The 22,223-nt window shown below is 39.5% G+C and overlaps 1 protein-coding gene across 1 annotated transcript; it reads right to left on the bottom strand.

The window, feature by feature from the left end:
• Nucleotides 1-6,778: 6,778 nt before the first annotated feature.
• lrrc3 (leucine rich repeat containing 3) lies at nucleotides 6,779-9,937 on the bottom strand. The gene has a single exon (XM_077617251.1). It carries the CDS (start codon nucleotides 9,935-9,937, stop codon nucleotides 9,170-9,172), a length of 768 nt encoding a protein of 255 aa, XP_077473377.1. The 3' UTR covers nucleotides 6,779-9,169.
• Between the last annotated feature and the right edge of the window lie 12,286 nt (nucleotides 9,938-22,223).

Here is a 22,223-nt window from a genome sequence, read left to right as displayed (position 1 = left end):
AACAACTCAATGAATACCTAAACTCTATTTTTATTATCATCAATTTGTTGCAATGCTGTCAAAACCAAGCACAACAGTAAAGAAAACCTCTTTTGGGCACAATTAAAACAAGTGTAAATGTTAGTCACTCTTGTTGGTGTGCGGTCGATTGGTCACCGGTCTTTTGGTCACCGGTCTTTTGGTCGCGGTCTTTAGGTCGCCCGGAAGTTTGGTCGTCGTCTTTTGGGTCGCCGGTCTTTTTTGTCACCGGTCTTTTGGTCGCCTGATCGGCTACTGCCATCTACTGTCAATTTATTAAATAGCAGATGGTGTTTTTATTGAAGCAGTCCAATGAACCTTCATTCTCTCTGGAGAACTTGCAATGTTGAAATTCTTTAGATTAGATGGTCATTTTTATCAAACAAATAAAAGTATTAGTATACTTTTAGTTACAGTATTTAGATCGTTTCAACAGTATTTAGACTCTAAATACTGTTGAAACGATCGAAATACTGTTGAAACGATCTAAATACTGTTGAAACGATCTAAATATCTAATATCAAAATATCAATAAGAGCACTCATTTAACACATCGGCTGCTGCCATTGACTGTCATAGGCGTCCAATGAACCTTCATTCTCTCTGGGAGAACTTGCAATGTTGAAATACTTTAGATTAGATGGTCATTTTTAACAAACATCAAAATATCAAATTCACAGATGAGGTTTTGATTGGATGCCAATTGTTATATATTTAATAAAAATAAATAAATAAAGCCAATTGTTATATATTTAATTGTTATGTTATAATTTATTTTTTGATTTAAAAAAAATAAAGCTGTCTGGAAATTATTGACAAATTGCAGCGAAAATTTGCAATCATACATTGGCATCTCTTATAAAATTAGAAGACAAAGTTCATTGGAGCTGCTCATCATCATAACTGAAGAGCTCATGCTTGAAATGAAATTAAAAATTGGTCAATTAGTGACTATGCTGCCATGGAAACAGGTATCCTGAACACACCAAGCCATTTTAACGCCAAGAAATGTCTTTTTTTTCCTTTTACTTGTTAAAAAACAGTCACCACACCAACTTGGCCTTCTTCCCACCTGCCAACGTTTTACATATTATAAATAAATGCTCTTTAAGTGGCTTGGAAGAGGTGTGTCGAGGTTGCTAAACCAGTCAAATTTTTATTGGGGATCAAATTCCTGGGTGTTGGATTTATTATGGGATGTTTCTATATGTTTTGTAAGCATGTTTAATAAGTAATAAGGCTATAAATTAAATCATGATTTATGTTGGGACCACGCTTGAGGACGCTTTCCCCCACAGCTGCTTTCGAAGGCCAGTTCATTGTTTTCAGGACTCCAGTTATGTTGATAGATGTCTTCCAATTTTAATTAAATATTACTAATAATGATTTAAGGCTATTAATCATTATTCCAGCACTGGGCCATAACACAAAAGGCATTCTAATTCTAAGAAAATGCTAAACAACATCTAGACAAAGAAAATGTAAGCCGTCATAACACTAATAATTAATTAACATCCATCCTGTATTCGAGTACTGCCGGTTCAGAGCGATAAAAACGGCCCTTGTTAAGAAGAAGTAGTAGTAAAAGACTGCATCTATTTGATGGCGATCATCGATTTTGCTACTGAACTTAGTGACTCAAGATGAACTAGCGGCTTTAATGAGACAACATATTCCGCCTGAGTGTAAGCGGGGATGCTCGCTCGCTCACTTTCTGTGAAATAATGATCAGACGCCGCGTGTTCAAGGCATGTGCGCTTTCTACGTGAACACGCCACGTTCAATGCGGCGAGTCACGACAGTAAATTAACCGAGACGTGAGCGTTTGAGCCCAGTTGAAAAAATACCGCTGAATTTATGTGATCTGTAACCATCCGTCTCTTCCATCGTTAACACATTCGCTACCAAACATCATGACCAAGACATCCCCTTTAAAGTATGACATCACATTATGGCCACGTAAACAAATAATTTACAAAATGATTAACTTATTGGTTTTAATTGACAGCGATCGAAACGTCGGGCCTCCAAGTTTAAATAAATTGGACATTCGTCGCCGTCAATGGAAGCCAAAGTGTTAACTTTGTCGACTAACTTTTGCAATGTCACATCGACACCATTTAGAACCCAAGAAAGACAATTTTGTGCTATTTGGGGATTGTTAAAGTTACGAGCAAACATGTTTTTATGGAAAATAAGCATAAATGTCCTTTAGTCAAGCAAGCAGGTCATCTAAAAATAACCTGTTCGGCCTGCTTTATTCACAAGCAGCAAAAAAATGGGACCTGCTGCAGCTGGCATAAAGCGCAGAGGTTATTGGATGATGAACATCAAGGTAAATCAATATTCTGTCAGAGCAACACTGAATAATCACACTGAGTCTTTATCGTTTTGCTCTTGAGATTAGTCTTCTTTGACAAGCTTATCTTCGCTCGTCTTTTGCTCTATTTATGCTTTGAGTCACATTCGCGTTGTAATTGCTTTGGATTTTATTTCTTTTCAACAAACGCGGCCTTCGTCTAATTCACTGTTTTGGGAAAAAAATAATTGAAGGAATATGAATGCGGTACGGCAATTTGTACCTTGAGTTATTGCTGTATTATGTCAATATTTGATGTCCAATTAGTACATTTTTCATGCTGCTTTTCTTCACGGGGGTCGCAGGGGTGCTGGAGCCAATCTCAGGTAACTACGAGTAGTAGGTGGGGTACTCCCTGACTTGCCTGCCAGCCAATCACAGGACACAACAAGTCTAACATGCACACACACACATTTAATGAGTATTAATACGAATTTTAAGTAATGCATTGTGGGAGCAAACCAGAGGAAAAACCATGCATGCACAAAGTCCCTTTCCCGGGATTGAGCCCTTGATTTCAGAACTGCAAGGCACACTGGTTAACCGCTACTCCACCGCGCCACTTTACGGCCACTAATTTACCTGAAATCAGCATAGCATGCTTATCTGGGGGCTGTGGGAGCAAACCAGAGGAAAAACCACGCATGCACAAAGTCCCTTTCCTGGGATTGAGTCCTTGATTTCAGAACTGCAAGGCAGACTGGTTAACCGCTACACCACCGCGCCACTTTACACCCACTAATTTACCTGAAATTGATCCCAACAAAGACAAAGATTAAAGACCTAATGTGCGAGGCGACAAATGAAATCAAGAGCAGACTGCCATCTACCTAAACAGCTGCGCGTGGCCTTGCAAATTCAAAAGCAGTTTTTTAATTCTTCTCTTATTCGCTGTCAAAAGAAAGCTACACGAGAAGATCATCTCAACGCCCTCGCCGTGAACAGAAATGATGTTTGATAGGGAAACAGATCCATTTGTGTTACTGACATCTTCTTAAACGCCGTCCAAGTTCATCAATGAGAGGAAACTGATTAGCCTTTTATTAAATGCTTTCCTTGGTCTGATGTGGGTGTCATCATTGGAGGTGATGTCAATTTAATCTTCACTAGCGCTTCATCCCACAAATGAATGTTTCTTCCAAATGTGCAGCACTTAAAAGGGTGATAAACTCATTTTGAAAAACACTACCGAGACACATTGGGCAGAAAGAAGTGCAAACAGATTTTTTAATGTTGGTTTAGCTTCTTGGAAAGCATCCAAAATGAGCCAGTTTTTTTCTATTTTGTTCTTTTTCTTTAGTTTTTGTCATTTTGTCTTACTTTAAAGACTGCAATTTTTACAAGCAGTCCTGAAAATGATGTTGAACGGGGTCTAAATGCAAGATTACGGATCCAGTGTTCGATCCCCACTGGGTTCCAACCAATCTCCAAATATTCTCCCCGTCCCTGCGTGGGTTTTCTATGGGTACTTCGGTTTCCCAAACACGCCGTGCTAATCCCAGGTCCACCAAAATAAAGTGTTTTAATCCAGCTCCTAGATATGTGCTGTTACTGTAAACATAGTACACCTAGTCGTATTACTAACTCTTCAGCGTCACTGATATCCCGACTAATGGTTGATTGAAATGTGAGAGACCCCATCTTCCAAGTCCATCAAAAATCCTCCCAAAGCTCGGAACATTGCCAAACACAAACATTAATCCACCAGCGTTTTCCGAGGAAATCGGGGCTGAAAGAAATATCGCTGTCAGCATATTCCACACGAAGGGATCACGTGAAAGCAATCTTTTCAAGAGCTGTCAGCTCATCTGGCCTTTGCTGACTTTGAGAAAAAAAAGAAATATGCGGTGTTTTTAGCTTTGCACACAAGTACAAGCTTTCCTTCTCTCTTCACATATTACCTAAAACTATAATTAAACAAACAGATGTCCAGCAGTGGAAGTGTTGATCCTCCTACATTATTTGAAATTGCTTTGATCGGGTTCCTGATTGAGTTAACAAAATGGCGAATTATAAAATGCAAAAGAGCAAAATAGGTATCCATTCACTGTTCGTCTTATTTTATTTCTAGCGAGAGGCAGAAGTGAAGACCAACAATTGTAAAGTTAATATCCTAGGCGGTGTCAAACGGAGCGTCCGAGCTGACAGTATCTGAAAAATGTCCTCTGGGTAAAATATACTTGAGGAGTGGAAAGATGCAAGATGGTGTCAAAGGCGCAATGGTGCAATGTCAGCCAACGACATAAAAAGAAGAGTGCCTTAAGCAAGTCTGAATTTGGGCAAGGTGAGATCTTTTCTGTCAGGACCAATCATGTCTTTACTAGAACCAGTGCCAAAGGAAAGGGTACACTGTCGATCGGTCGCCGATCTTTTGGTCGCCGGTCTTTTGGTCGCCGGTCTTTTGGTCGCCCGGAAGGTTATTGATAATTACCATTTAAATCGTTGCTCAAATTCCCTAAATACAAACTGCGAATGACTATTTAGTCATACTTAATGCCCTATTAATTATTAGGCTAAAGAAAAGCTCCAAATTTCCCGTACTTTTATGGTTTTTTGTTGGAGAACTTGTTAAGACCCTGACTGACGTCGCTTCTTAAAGGGACAACGCATGTACATACAAACTCTTATGCACTCACACGTCGGCTCAGTGAAACTGCTCATGGCCATTGTTGGCTTTTATTCATGCGTAGACCGTCTTGTTTTACCTTGTTTTGTCGCCGGTCTTTTGGTCACCCGTTGTCGCGGTCCGGGCGACCAAAAGGCCGTGACCAAAAGACCGGCGACCAATCGACCGCACACGAAGGGAAGAGTGGAATTCTCAAAGGACGCACCCCCACATTTTCTAAACTAAACTCCAACGTACAAAAATGGGACTTTTCAATCATTCTTTCATTTTCAGGACCGTTTTATCCACACTAGGGTCGCGGAAGAGATGGGGGTGGGGGTGCTTGAGCCTATCCCAGCTGACTTTCGAGGTGAGTGACAGATGCCCTGAATCGGTGGCCAGCCGATCTCAGGCTCAACCAATCATAGCTAGGGTTAGGGAATTTAGTGTCCAATCAGCCTACCATGCATGTTTTTGGAATGTAGGGGGAAACTGCAGCACCCAGAGAAAAGCCACGCAGGCATGCAAACTTCACACAGTTGGACCGACCTGGATTTGAACCCAGGACCCCAGATCTGCGAGGCCGACATGCTAACCACTCATCCGCCGGGCCGCCCCAAAATGGGAATATATTCAAATTATTTATGTTAATCAACATTGCAAAAACTGACCCTCCAAAAATAAAAAATATGTTTTTTCTTTAAACCCATCTCCCTATCTTTGTCTTGCACTCAGATGGTACTTTTCATCTGAATATGAATTGATTGCACAGTTCAACTCATTTAGCAGATTGAGCCCATCAACAGGGATTTAAAATCCCAAATTAGCATTTTGAAACCTGTCGTGCATTTGAGCCTTGAATGCAAAGACAGTCAAACCGCTGTTAATCGTGTAGTTTGATGCGGCTGTGTTTGAGTTTGAGTTCGAAAGAGATGACAAAAAAGACAAAAATAAAAGCGGCAGCCTGTGGCCAAATTCTTTGTAGTCTTCTCATGGACTGCAATTACGATACATGAGTTCGCTACAAAAGCCGGATGGATTTTATTGCATTTGTCTCACGGGTTGAATATTTTTTTTCTTTCTCGCTGGCCGCTGTCCAGGCAACTTAAAAAAAAAAAAGAGGCATTCTAATCGGGGATGCTGACCCTCGCGCGACACTTTTGTGAAAGCTTTGCGGCCAATTGGAAATGCGATTTGAAATATAAGTTTGAATGAGTGGTTTCTAATGGAATATTTTTAAATTAAGCGGTAAATTGCGTACATGGTGAGCACAAGCCAAATGTATCCATTGATTTGTCTTGGTAGTTAAAGAATTGTGATCAGGTCTTCAGGTAATGTTGTCGTTTGGTGTATAATAATGATAATAAATTGGAATGTGAATAAATTGGAATAGTTTGAAGACTGACATTAGAAAAAAAAGTATATACTATATGGTATACAGAATGCTGTTTTGTTTTTACTTGAATTGATTTGAATGCTTTTATTGTCATTATACACAAAGTGCACAAATAACAACAAACAAAATACTAACAATAATCGATAGTTAAGTAATAAATAATGAATACATAAATAAGTAGTAGTCAACATAATAATTAGTCAACAACATAAACAAGTGGGAAAGTGCACAAATAACAACAGCAGACAAACAGATAAATAATAATTCCGCATTTAAACATATTACCCCAGGCAGAGCATTTTGATCAATGAAATTAAACTATGTATGCACATGTAAGAGTGTGTCGTCAAATCCTGGGACAAAAATTGCGATGTGAAAAGAACCGCATAAAAGCAAAAAGGATAGATTGTAGTTTGTTCCGGACAAAAAAAAGCCAACTTTCCAGTCTCTAGGTGTGAATACGCCCTGAGGCACAAACAATGCACCAAAGCACTCAACAAACTCAAACCCTCACAAAAACAAAACAATTCACATGTCTAGGAAATGCCACTTTATTGACAAACACTTATACAATGTCCACCAAAATCCAAAGAACAGATGGGACAAATAGACAGAATGAAAAGAGCCCTTTCATGTCATCACAGAAATACGCTCAAAATGTTCTCGACGACAAAAATGGGCCATCATAAGAGCAGGATTTCAATGGCAGCCAAAATTATACAGCAGGACAGATTTGAACTCCAATAAAAGCCATCCTGCTCCAACTAAAGCCATAAAAACATATTTAAATTAGATTCCACATGGATAATTTAATTCAGGGTAATTGTTGAGACCTTCCAAATTGTTGCTAGAGTCATTGAAAATTTACAAATGTACAAATCTCAGACAGTAGGCACTTGTAAACAATGAATTATTACCTTAAATGAATATATTTGTCATTAATTTCTATCACACCAGTTTTTACCAGAAAAATATGATATTCCAAAATCCATATATCAGATATGATCTGTACGGTCATGTAGGGTTAATTGTTTGATTTTGGTTTGTTTGATTTCAGGAATAAACCGCAGATTCGAATCCAAATGTATTACCAAACACGTCGGATTTTGGTTCAAATAACACAAAGTACAAATAAAATAGTGCTAAAATCCTCACTAATTCAAATTCCATCTATTAATTGCTCACCGGTCAAACAAGCATCACACCCAAAATGTCTGTTTAATTTGGATCCAAAACTGAAAGACCAAATGCAATATTACACACTAAAGACTTGTTTTGAAAACCTGCACTTTGACTCCAGTCCCCCCAAAATCTGGTCTTTGTCTCGGCGAAAAGCACAAACGCCACCAAAAGGGATGAAACAACGAGAACATTTTGGATTGATTTGAATAGAATACTTTAAATCCTTCAATATTCCCAGTCCACAAATAATCAATATTAACTAGTATTTCAAAATGGCATTGCAGAAGGCAGCTCATTTTCCATCACGAGTACGACCGAGCCCAAACCCCAACGGAATCAATGGAGGACGGCCTGCAGACCATTCGCCGTAATAAAAGTAAACCTAAGACTGCGGAGCGAGAAAATAACTCCGCTTCACACCGCAGTAAAAACCAACGTGCAGGTAATGGAGTGAGGGGAGGGCGCTAGTTAAGTGGCCTTTTGTGTGCTTTCAAGATTTATGGACTGAGGTGGATCACACACACACACACACACACACACAAACACGTGTCTTTGTTTTATAAGTATTACACTGGCATGTCATGACCGGAAAAATCACTCCTGACAATCGTCATCCATGTGAAATTTGGTGGACAGGATGTCCGTCAGGGTGCTTGATATTATCATTGGTTCATTTTCCAGGCATTTACCCGATCCTCGCAAGGGTCGTGGGGTGCTGGAGCCTGATTTTATCTGAACACAATATTCTTGAAAGATCAGAACAATGTTCCTATATGGTTGGCCATATGGGGAACTCAGTCAATGGGCAAATTGATGATGTAATGAGCCAAAGCAGGACCGGAAATTAAGGGGGTTGCGGCTCAAGCCCCAGGTTGGGAGTCTGTGGGCACCGGTGCGTTAATTCAAGTCAGGCCCGTTGAGAGTCATCGTACCCGGGCGGGGCTCTGTTCGCATTTGTTCTGCCGTGAACCCAAATTATGGCAATCTAGGGGACAGTTGCTTTGAGAATTGCTGGCTAGGAATGGGAATGAAAGCTGTGATGACCACGTACTATTTCTTTTTGGCTAAATTGTTTTGTATTCCGGACCTACGTAGACCTAGAATATTTCAAAAATGTGATTTTTGGCTGTCCTCATTGTGCTTTTGAAAGGTCAGAAAACGAGGCCATATTTAAAATCGGATTGCAATTGGAGAACTGATATAATAGGAAAATTGCTACATTTTTGGCTTTCCAAACTTCCCAGCAAACATCCTATTTTTCTTTTTCATTAAATTGACTTCTAACCCATATTTTAAACATTTTAGAAAATTCGAGAATCCAACATTCTGAAAAAATATGTACAGCTTACCTTCAGTCATTTTATTTTTAACGTCTCTGTTTTATTTTGTTGCAATTGGCGGAAATGATGATTTTCTAAGGCTAGGGAAGATGCAAGCTCATGTTTAAATTCATTTTACTGTCTTGAACTTACCATTGTGCCTCATTCTAAACAAAATCAATGTCATCGACCATGTACGAAAAACAAAAAATGCAACAAACCTTCTGTCTTTTGAACCACAACACCACAACTCACCACATATTTCGACAAACTGAAATAAAAGCATCCTGTTAAAGAACCGTGCTGATGGTGTCAAAGTCTTTTGCGATTTGAGAACTACTGGGCAAGGATTTGAGGTACTCGAGGTGCCTCCTGGCATCCTCCTGGTTGTGTCTCACATAGTAGATGACGTATCCAATGACCATGGTGAACCACCCGAACATGGTCACGAACATAGCCACGTCGGTGGTCTTGTGGTGAAAGTTGCAGAAGTTGATCCCCGAGTCCAGAACTTGGATGAGCGACCTTCCGGCGTACTCCTCTTGGACGGCCGTGTGGCACACCACGTCTTTCACCGACTCCGGATCGAGTCTCAGTTCCCGCAGGACCTCCTGCAAGATGCACTCGCAGTGCCACGGGTTGTTGGAGAGGTTGATTTTGGCCCTGAGGTGGGCGAAAGCTTCCTTGGGGAGGCTTTGGATCTGATTATTGGAGAGGTCCAACACCAGGAGGCTGTCCGAGAGGCCGTGAAAGGCCGCCATGTCCACCGTCTCGATGTCATTGTTGGACAGGTCCAATTCCTGAAGGTAGTTGAGCTCTCTGAAGGCGTAATTTGGGATCTTAGTAATGTGATTGGACGCCAAGATTAAAGCCACGGTGTCTCTCGGCAGGTCCGACGGGATCTTCTCCAGATTCCTAGACACGCATCTGACCACCGTGGTGCCGCTCTTTTCCGTGCAGTGGCAGCCGCTAGGACAAGATGACACCCGGGCAAAGAGTATTCCGAAAAGCAAAGCGAGGACGCAGTTGGATTTCCTGGGCCCGGATAACGACGGCATGTTAATTCCTCAAAATTCAAGTCAAAGCATTCATGTTTTCAACTTACAATTCATAGCCAGTAAATATGGCGTCATTCACTTCCCATTTTTAACAATGTCGTCCTCACGGAGTTTTCCTGGAGAAAACACATCACATTTTTGTTTCCAAATGGATTTTTGGGCAGCTCATCCAAAAATGACGTGGAACATCCAAGCGGAAATCTGGATTTTTATTACAGATTGTTCGAGCCGGTGCCAGGCAGATTTGGAATTCTCATCTCTTCCGCCACTGAAAAAAAAAAAGAAAAAACAATGTTAGCGGCATGCAATAACAATACACTTTATTACCGGAACTTTCCATAATGATTTTTCTATGAATACAAATGACACTTATTGCCATCTTTCCCAGCAATGTTTACTGCACGTACATCATAATATAATGATTAGGCCAAATCCATTTGATTGGAATACATTTTGTAAAGAATGAATCATGCTTAATGGTCATTGGCCAGATTCTTTCATTTAATTAGAGAAACCATTACCGTCTTGTTGCCTGCGTACTCATCACAACGTGGTGAAAGCATTCCCTTAATGCAAGCATCGGTCAATCGTAATTACAGTCTTGGCTAGTTGAGCAACAAAGAAGAAATTCTTCTTTATCCTTTGAGTTGTCAACAAAATGTAAGATAGTGAATTGACTTTCTGATTGCTAGGATGGAAACTGAAAAAATGTTCCTTTAAGAAAGCCATGAAGAATTTTGAGTATTTACACATTGATTTTGTGTGATAAGTAATTATGTCAAAAACAACTACTACATGAACAATTCAGTTTTTTGCAAACAAATTTCCAGCTATCCACCGCACAATAACACTGAAACTTGGCGATATTTAATATTCTGGAAGGTAGGTCTTAAATGAAACATTTTCACGACAGTATATTAGTCACAGCTTTTAATTGGCCGCAAGCAAACCTAAGATACGTTGTCTTTTTCGCTGAACAATCCCCAGATGCGCATCCGTACTTATTTTTTAATAACACCATTTTTCTCAGGTAGATGATTTTCCCAAATCCCCAAGGTGCATCCGGCGGACCCTCTGAGGTTCACCTGACCTCGCTGTTTGAAACAACTCCTCTAAAAAGGTGAACACCATTTACCGAAACGCATCAAGCACCTCATTATAAACCAATCAGGCAATTCCACTGATCGTCCAGTGCGATCACTTTGGGTCTTTTGACCCTTTGGGACGGCTTAATTGCTTGCGTAAATGATCATCGGCCACATATAGCACTTGATCTTTGGATCTTCCCCCCAGTGACACACACACACACATCCCTGATCTCAAATAACATGTGCGTATTCTTCTGAACTCAACACACACACACACACACATCCACGTGCACCATTTGAACACACACTGATAGCATAACCGCATCATTAAAAACCATTAAAACACATGTTACATCCATAAATGGCATGAAAGATACAAGAAAGAACAAAACTAAATTAATCTCCTACATATTTAATGACTTCAGCGCAAGCCTCATTAATAGTCCATGCCATAATGATTACATTTTAGATTCCCTCATAAGCAAATAGTACAAAAATGCTACTCACCATTTGTACATTTCTCCTTTAATAAAAACTACTTTATAGAAAAAGAGCGCAATAATAACTTTATCACGTCAAAAATGCCCAAAGTGATCACTATGTCCAAAACATGGAGATTTCTAAAAGTGGATGTTATGATTTAAAATCCTTTTGCTCGGAGTGTTCCGGTCCGAAAATCTATATTGATAGGGAGGAGGATGAGGAGGAGGAGGAGGAGGATGCTCTCCTTTCCAGGTGGAGCACAGGCTGCTGAATGTTTCACAAGTGCGCGTCTGTCCAGATAGCGTAAGCGCCTCCCAGCGCCGCCCCTCCCACCTGGGCCGCTGTGGACAAGCCCCCCACCCCCTTCTGGGCTCCACGGCAAATGAACTGATTGAATTGTTCCGTCTGTGAATCAACAATCACATTTGTCTGGAACCGTGGGGAGTAAAAGCATGACAATTGCTTTGTTTGAATTTTAACAGGAAATGTCGCATTAAAAAATAAGTGTTTTATTGGGGGGAATTTGACATTTTAATATCTGTCATAATTGTGCCTGTCCACTGGTCAATTATAAAATTGCACAACCTTTTGAGGGAGCAATTTATACATTCATTTTTTTCATGCTGGTTATCTTCACAATGTTCATTGGGGTGCTGGAGCTAACCTCTGAATCCAGCCAATCACAAGACAACAAGAGAGAAATAAGCATTCATGCACACACTCAAATCCGGACAATTTAGTGTTCAACAATCTTTACCTGAATGTTTCTGGGATGTGAGAGGAAACGGGAGCACCCGGAGAAAACCCACGCAGATCCAGGGGGAATTTGTAAAATCCACACAGGAAACCCTCAGAACTGTGAGGCGGACATGGAATCCACTCTTCCACCGCGCTGCCTTCTTACCAATCGCATTCTGAAATAATCAAATTTTATTCAGTTTGATTTATTTAATAAAAAGACATTTGCTAAATTAGCGAAGCGTATTTTTCAGAGTCCTAACTCTGCCGCCAGTCGTCATGGTAACCCAAGCCATGCAAATAAGATTGGATTCTTTAGCCGTACCTTAATTAGATACATGGAAAGTGTTTGTGGAACAACACTCATCATTTTCCACGGTTCGATAGCAATATCTTAACGTTTCATCCGACCGATTCTTCCGTCTCGTCGAAATCGATTCACCAAGTGAAGGCCGCGACCTATTGAACTCTGCGTGCAGACTATGGATTATTCTAATTTAATTCACCTGTTTGGTCAATGTTAACGATCAATCTTGTATACATAGTTTCAAACAAAGAAAGTTTTTATGGTGAAGTATATATGTGAATACAAAAAAAATAATAATCTAGGATAGATCTAGTCATTTAAAAAAAAGTTTAATTGCTGACAGAACGTTAAGACAAAAAAAAAAACCTTTTTACAATCAGTCACTTTTTAATTGGCAGTATAACTGGGTTTTATCGTTCCGGAGAGAGTAATTCAGGTGAGACAAAATGTGATTTCACTGACCTCTTGTACTTCCCGTGGGTTTCAAAAGTAGGCCGTGCCTCCCATTGTTCCAGAAGCCGTGTGCAAGACCAGTCGGATCCGGTCTCAACCCCCTGCGCTCCAATTGTGGTTATTTAACATTGTTCCATGATGGATGCACTCTGAATCCATTTAAAATGTCCTTAGCTTTTAAACATGGCACTAATGCGCCCAAAGAAAAATTATCTTTCAACCTTTCTGTCAACACTTGCTTTGAATTTTCAGAATGGGTCAAATAAATAATAATAAACGCCAGTAGGCATTAAAACGTCAGATAATGAGGATATTGTTATTGATGTATTTCCGTCCGAGGATGACGAGCTGGCCTTTGACTGAATTTCATGCACGCTTGAGTTTGTCAGCGTGTGTTTAGTTAATATTTTTCTTCTTTTGAACATTTTCATGTCTTCTCATCTCAGCGGAGAGTTGTGATTGTCGTCTAGTGAGCAGAATGACATTTTCTGGCTGAAAAATGGCCCGTTTCAAGCTCATTTTCTCCACAGGACGCCGTCATTTAGCCGTCCACGCGAACGTCTCGTCACGTCATCTCAGACGGTCTGCTTTGGCTGCGGCAAATTTATCTGCTAACATAATTTTCCTCGAGTTGTTTCTTTGTACTAATCTTCCGAAAGTCATGCCGAGATAATGAGATACTCGCAATTCAGCTACGAAAACAAAAAGGCTATTATTATGCTACTATTCTGCACAGAAGCAATTAATAACGTGTACGTTTTCATAATACGCCTGAGATCAAGATTTATCTTTATTGGTCGTATCTTAAAAACTTGACTATAAATATTTTATGATCTTTTTTAAATATTTTAGTATCATTATAATTCTTATTACCAGGGTTAAAAAAATATGTCCAAGAGCAATTTGCTGGATGATTTCGGGTTATTTTTAATAAACCAGACTTGACATGACAACGCCTGCGGTATCGCAGCTGATGTCTGGAATATGGTGAAAGCTTCTCAAAAATAACTAATTAAGTTGGTCTCTCACTGCAAAAAAAACCAAAAATATTAATACAGGCATACATTGCCTCCAAAGGCAATCATAGTATCTTATATTAAAACAGTTTCTGGTTTTCTGTATACAGGAAAATAACACGCTTTTTTTTCTAATATGGTGAACATTCTGAATGAGCTGCGTTGTAGAAATTGTAGCCATTTCTGCATCCTTCCTGTTGACAAATCATCAATAATCCATTATTCTTGTCATCTGCAAGCCTGACACGAATTGATGGAATCAAAAAAAGGAATTTTTAAGAAGGTATACATCCAAGTCGAATAGAAAATCACGACCACATTGTCAATTTCTTACGCTCCACAGATTTTGGGGGTCGAACCAAGGATGCTTTATTTGGGGGTACCATCTCTCGTAGCCAAGGGAAGCGAGCCAAGGCTAGAAAAAGTGGAACACATCTGTTGCGGAAGTGTTACAAATACCTCACATTAGCTTTCAACAACGCCTTATGACCTTTTTTTGTCAGCTACGTGGACCAAAACACTTTAATCAATGTCAAGGCAACATACAAAAGTTGCATTTAGATGCCTCCCACCGCAGAAGTCATAAAATTTTATATCCAGACTTTACATTCTCTCACATCTCTCAACGACGGCCCCGTTTATGAGGTTTGTCATTGAAATAAACTTGTGTTGTTCCACATTCGTTACGTGATGAACACCCCTGATCAGCGTTTCTAATTACCCCTATTTATTTCCATTATGCACAGTGTGAAAAGTTTGAGCACATTTGACTGTAATCGCCCCGTAGGACAATTCTTAAATGCTCCAAATTGACAACAACATTCATCCAACTCAAGAGGGGAGCGTCCGGGGATATCAGCCACTCACGCACGACCCAAAAACTGCAAAATATTTCGCCGCTAGAAGTCCTGTGTTGTCACTGTGACTGCAAAAATGATTGACCGGCGACCGTGCATGTCCACCATTTGTACTAAAAAAATTGGCTTCTCTACAAACCTAATGAGGAAAATTATTTCTAATTTAGTATTTATAAGCGATCATTTGGAGCGTGTGTGGTCGATTGGTCGCCGGTCTTTTGGTCGCTGGTCTTTTGGTCGCCGGTGTTTTGGTCGCCGGTCTTTTGGTCACCCGTTGTCGCGGGAAAAGTCCGGGAAATTTGGAGCTTTTCTTTAGCCTAATAATTAATAGGGCATTAAGTATGACTAAATAATAATTCACAGTTTGTATTTAGGGAATTTGAGCAACGATTTAAATGGTAATTATCAATAACCTTCCAGGCGACCAAAACACCGGCGACCAATCGACCGGCGACCAATCGACCGTGTTCCCATTTGGAGAATGCCACAATTGATTGTTGATATGCATTGGAAATATCCTTTGTTGGTGGAAGCCGATTTCCAGTTGCCATGGACACAAACTATCTCCTGCTAGATTAAATCATGAGGTTATGAAAGAAAAATGGAGCTTTAGACACAATTGGACTTTTATGTTCCACTAGCATAGTAAATAAAGCATTGCGGGCATTGCTATCCCCAAATTTACCTCTCGTTTTTTTTCCCTCCTGAAGCTATCATCCATTTCTAGCGTATTTCTAGTGTATTTTCAACTATTTTTGTGACGACCTAAAGATTTTGGAAAAGCCTTTACTGAAGGAGGTGTAAGTCTTGTCAAGGAAATACTTTGAAGCCATACAGCATGAGTTTTTTAACTTCTCTGTATGTTGGGCAGCTAAATTTAGAGATTAAAGTGTCATATTTTGCTGAAATACTCAAGTCAATACACAACAAAGGACCCATGCTTTGCAATTGCTCTTTTTATAGCAGCAACGTGCGTCATTTGCATACTCTCTGTATACATATGACATTACTTTCTTCATCCATGTATTCATTTTCTGAACCGCTATTCCAGCTGGCTCCGGGCCATAGGCATTACGTTGTATTTAATTAAATGAGAAAACCCAATTGATTAGGCCGTGTCTTGGGAAGGTTGTGATTGGTCAATGAACAACATGCGAGTTAAAAAGAGACTGTGGATGAAATTTAAGGCACTGAAAGACTTTGTTTGTTTGCATAAGAACCGGCCAAATTGTAAAGAAATCAATCAAGATATCAGAAAGAGAATTGCGGACTTTTACAAGTCTGTTGGGTCCTTGGGCGCAATTTTCTAATTAACTGAGGACACCTTGTTCGTTTGTTTGTTATGGCATTTCTATCAGTGGAATGAGGCCATCGTTCCTGCCAACTATTTTGAGAAGCTCGCTTTAAAGAAAAGTGTCATGCTGTCATTATTCTGGCATGTCCAAAATGCTACCGCCAATTCCAAAGCCAGATATTAAGATTTGATGAATTCAGTTTGGCAGTGTTCCTGGCAGCCTTTGAGAGTCTCAAAAGAACATCCGCCAAAGATGAATGTAACGCCGAGGTGGGATGCTTGATTAGTTGGCGGAATAAGTCTAGACTTGTTTTGTAAGATCCTTGTTCCTTGTAGAACCGCACACTGTCTGCATGTTAAAATTCAAATTGAACACATTTTATTTATCTTCGCTTGTTACGCCCGTGGATTAGCAAAAGCGCGTGGCCTCGTAATAGCTTCAATAGGGAACAAATTACCATAATCAAATGAACTCGTCACTTTTTATAGCCAACCGAGTCGAGTTTTATCGTCGGCCTACAGATGTAAACGCAGAATGGTTGGATGCAGCTCATTTAATGATGGCTCAATTTCTCCGGGCACTAAGTATCCTCAAGGACTGCTGACAAGAGATTCTTTGGAAAACATAAGGTGATGCTTTCTTCTATTTTTAGCCTTCTGGAAATCAAGGGGAAATAAACTGGCGCCTGCAGCAGTTTAATGGTTTGATTCTGCTTTGTTCAAAGAAAATGACGGGAAGCATGGGGATTTGCTTTTTGTTATTTCTAGGGCATGGGACCAGGTACTAGGTGTTTTTATGAAATGATTCATAATTCTTCAGGTGGTGCATGAAGGCTCAAGGATAATGACTCAAACGGAAATTAGAAAGCACATAATGCACGTGTCAAAGTGGCGGCCCGGGGGCCAAATCTGGCCCGCCACATCATTTTGTGTGGTCCGGGAAAGTAAATCATGAGTGCCGACTTTCTGTTTTAGGATCAAATTAAAATGAAGAGTATATATGTTTATTAAATTTCCTGATTTCCCCCCTTTTAAATCAATAATTGTCATTTTTTTAATCAATTTTGTCTTTGTTTTTAGTTCAAAAATCATTTTGTAAAATCTAAAAATATATTTAAAAAAAAGCTCAAATAAACATTGTTTTAGATCTATAAAAAACTGAATATTCAGGGCTTTTAATCCAGTTCTTTTAATCCATTTATAACAAATATATATCTAAATATTATATCTAAAATGGTCCGGCCCACATGAAATCGAGTTGACGTTAACGCGGCCCGTGAACCAACCCGAGTCTGACACCCCTGACATTATGCGACATTAATGGTTATTCTGCTTTAGGCAATGCAGGATGACGAAAAAAATAAAGCAAGAGATGTGACCGTTTTTGCAAAGATTGAGATCGCATTTTCCTTTGAAAGAAAATCTTTAAAGGCAATATTTTTTTACTGATTGCTCTCCGGTCGACAACGTGTTAGCCATTTCCCGCAGGGGTTGACACGGATCAAACAAAAAGGTAAGATAAAAATGTCTCTTGATAGCGACGCAACTTCAAATAACTGCAAGCATGTTTCGCAATGACCTTTTTTTTGTCAATGTTGGCACTGCACGGCGTGAGAGGCAATTGGGATTTGCTTTAATTTGTGGATTTTTTTGTGTGTGTAGCCGTTTAAATTGAGCAACAGACATTTTTGACTTCAGGTGGCAAGTCATCAAGTTCGGCAGTGTTTATGAAAGTAAATATTGGCCCTTTGGGAGTTTTCAGCTGTCACGCTTTGGTGGCAGCTTTTGGGGAGTTGATGTTACCCAGGTCAATATTGTTTTATTATAACTGATAGCTTCATAAAGATTTTTTATGAACAAATAACAACAACAAAAAACAAAAAAACGTACAGAAAAATTATCGATAAATACTAATAAATATGGGCATATGGGAAATCATTGTAAATTAACCTTCAGCGTAAATGTAGCAAACGTTTATTTTTTTATTTTTTTGGTCATGATAGCATTGGCTTCATTTGGGTAAACTGAATTTAGACTGTTTTTTAGGTGTAGGAACAGGAATGTTGGCCAACCAATCACAGACAACAAAGTCTGACTCATTTGAATTCAATTCAGTAACGTCGTCATGTGACACGATAATCCTAAATGAGGAAATAATGTTGATGAAAATGTGTTCCTTCATTACAAACTGTCAGATTGATATAATTAATGCAAAATTGAAATGCTTTCTACGCGCCTTTCCGAAAGAAAAAAAAGCGATTACGGCAAGAAGCCATTTGCCTTACTTAAAATGTTCCAATTTATAGCTTTGGATTTGGTCCTATGAATAAGCAATGCATTTATTCCCTTCTATTCTTCATTCACTCAAGTAAAATAGAAGGCGTGATACTTCACAATCAACCTTGACCTGAAAAGAATGTCAGTTATTAATCTATGTAATGAGGCGAGGAAGTAGAAATGTGCAACCCAAATAACTCTTTGCTATCTTAAGTTTAAGTAGACCACCATTTATGGAGAGAAATATTGAGACCAGAACCTAAAAGAGCAAACTTTTGTTCGTCAGGGCAAATTAGTTCACACGCAAACACGAATTTGGAACACTATTTGATGCCAAAAAATGATTTTTGTGCCACAAAAATGGAGGAAACTGTTTCAACGTTAATTATTCACTGCTAAATTTGACCCCCAAAAAAGTGTACTGTATATGCTTCAATATTAAAACATAGATGACTAAAATGTAAAACACACAATCTGTCCTCAAGTAGTAGCAAAGTAGCAACCACACACTATATATTTATAAGTAATTCATAAATAAACTGCAATGATGTATTCAGTCTGGCTCAGAAAAGCGATTGTATGCCACAAAAATGCTATATTAATAATTTAAAACCATATTGAGTAATGATAACATAATCGTTAGTCGCTAGGGCAAAGGTTTGCAGTAACCCATTTTTAACTTTAACTGCATTTTTCCCCCATAATTCTCCCTTGATTGTGCACTTCATCGAGATATGCCATGGAAAAATCATCAAATTGGCCATTTTCTTGGTTCATGTGGCAATTGGTGCAATCAGGCTTTCGGGAAGCACACTGCTTTTCAAGAGGACACTTTGAAAAGCGGCGTGCCGGCAAGGTGACCCGCGTGCACTGACCGGCGTGGTTCATTTACTGAACAGCAGTCAGGCTTCCCAAGACGCCGCTCGCTTCCCATGAGACGCCCAATGCCACAAGACAAGCGACGGCAAAGTCAATTCCATTAGCGGCGGCAGTTGGTATTGACTCTCACTGACCCCTGTTAGAAAATGCATCAAGAGTCTTGTTGCATGAAAATCCGCCCTTTTCTGGCCTTAATAGTCCTAAAAAATAGTCGTCGTTTTAACCACCTGCGAAATAATACTCTTACCGTATTTTGCTGTTTAATATGTGTGCAGTCGATTGGTCGCTGGTCTTTTGGTCGCCGGTCTTTTGGTCGCCGGTCTTTTGGTCGCCGGTCTTTTGGTCGCCGGTCTTTTGGTCGCCGGTCTTTTGGTCGCCGGTCTTTTGGTCGCCGGTCTTTTGGTCGCCCGGACCGCGACAACGGACGACCAAAAGACCGGCGACAAAACAAGGTAAAACAACACGGTCTACGCATCAATAAAAGCCAACAATGGCCCTGAGCAGTTTCACTGAGCCCACGTGTGAGTGTAGAAGAGTTTGTATGTACATGCGCTGTCCCTTTAAGAAGCGACGTCAGTCAGGGTCTTAACGACGTTTAACGATTTAAATGGTAATTATCAATAACCATCCGGGCGACCTAAAGACCGGCGACCAATCGACCGTGTACCTTAATATACCCCCCCCCCCATTTAATATACCCGGGTATATTAAATGGCAGGGGTATATTAAATGGCACACAAAGGGGAAGGTACGATCCACTACGCACTCTATGTCGTGACGGGGTGCATCAATGTTTTGCAGACTAAAACTACTTACTGCTGAATAAAGTCTTACTTGGAATTTTAATGAACTTAAGTATCTATAATGATGCCCCCATGAACACCATACAAATCTTGCCCAAAAAGCTGAGTTGCCGTTTAATATACCCGGGTATATTAAACGGCAGGGGTATATTAAATGGCGCACAAACGGGAGGCTCAAAAAAGCAAAAATCATTTAATATACCCGGGTATATTAAACAGTAAAATATGGTACCTCTTATTTTAGTAGCACAGAATATGAAATCAAATCATGATGAAATACCATCGAACAACATTTGGGGTCTTTTAAAGCTCACAAAAACGCGACAAACACTTTTTTTGAGGAAGTACAGGTAAAGCTTGATGCCCCGCCCCCATCACACCTGAGTGGCTTCAAATGCTAATTGCGATGTGTACGTAACTTTAAGATTCAATCTCGTTTCGAAAGGGATAAGAATTATTTTTGTTGTATGGATATCGTGAGAATTTAAAATCAAGAGGAAAGTCGAGGAAAAAAACTGGACTCCATCTTTATTTTCCCTTTACAAAACAATCCACAAACTTCAATAAATAGACCTCCAATATACATTATCATGTGACATATCTTCTGAAACGGCTTTGCTTCCGCAGTGCTACATTTTACGGACGTTCATTCAATCATTTGGTAGCACGCGATGAACGTATCGGTACCGTGACAAAACTCTATGCAAACTCGTAAAATAAATTAAAATAAACTCTCAAGACCACGCATTTTGAGACACCACCTGCATGGATATCCGCCACAATAAATAAAAAAAATTGCATCCTAACCCTGTTTTGCAAAAAGGTGTCTCATAGTTCACGTTTAAAAAACGAAAAATACATTATCACAACAGCTAATGACTTCTAAGAATTTACCTGACAGTTTAGGGTCAGGCTAAGCTAAAAGCAATTTGAACGATGTCTTCCTGAGACCTTTTTCAGCTCACATCTGGCACTTAACCAGGTTGTCCTAAAATGTTTACAGGTGGACTGTTTAAAATGTCAAACGGAATCATTACACATCACGGTGAAAGTACACTTTGTTACGTGGTGAAAGAAGGTAGACTCGATTTTAATGTGCCGAGAGATTTAGATCGGAAAAAGGAACAAAATGTGACCAAATGAACGCTTTGGGACCTTCACCGATTGGCATGTCCATCAAAGTTAAATACACCGAACAGAAGATTGTCTCACGGCGCTGGCTTTCAAGAGACCCGTAACGCTACGTTTGATTTAATTTCATCGTGGCTGTAACGGATACGGTCGTGTCCTTTTGTAATTGGAGCTTAAATTGGCTGATGGTTGGAGATTGTTGCACATGGAGAAGTTTAATAATTGGAAGAAAAAGCGGGAATTTGAAAACCATTCTTCCAGAAACATACTGGCCTCTACAGGCTTGGAGTGGAAATGTAACAATCGACAAATCACCTGAGCCAAAGCTGCAGTAACTATGCTAAGACTGGATTTACAACAAACATTTTGACGGGTATATTTTAGGATTATGTTGGATTGAATTTGTTCAAATATTTAAAAAAATAAACTAAGAAAAAAACATGCGTTTTGGGAAACTCTTGCATAGAAAGCGTGTCGCTTGCGTCATGGGCGATTTTATTTTCGAATTTTGAATGGCTTGTCAAATACTCAACAAAGATGATGTATGGATGCTGAAAAAGTTAAAACTTTAACTTTATACCTGAGTTAAAGCTTTGATAGTAGTATTAGTAACATGACTCGGTGCTTTGCGTTATTAGGTGAATATTTTGATTTTTTTGGCATGCGTTGAGATTTTGTCTCCGCTAATATTTGCGAGGTACTCATTTTTTAACCGTATGTTGTGTTACAGTTTAAAGAGAGCTGTTGTTCATTTTTAACGGAATTATATTTCTACTAACATGATTTAAACATATACAAAATAAGCATAACAAGAGAGTCAAGAGTTTGATTGACAGTAGTTGTGCATTATACGTGTATGTGATTGCCCATTTCCAGTTTTTTGAACAATTTAATATCCTGTAAACAAATGTTCACAACTTCTTTCAGTGCATTCCCAGAAAATGCAGTGAGTTATTTTAG

Source organism: Stigmatopora argus, chromosome 13 (genome assembly GCF_051989625.1).
Source record: "Stigmatopora argus isolate UIUO_Sarg chromosome 13, RoL_Sarg_1.0, whole genome shotgun sequence".
Classification (NCBI taxonomy): domain Eukaryota; kingdom Metazoa; phylum Chordata; class Actinopteri; order Syngnathiformes; family Syngnathidae; genus Stigmatopora; species Stigmatopora argus.
Note: the sequence above shows the minus strand (reverse complement) of the source record. Positions and strands in the feature narration are given on the sequence as shown.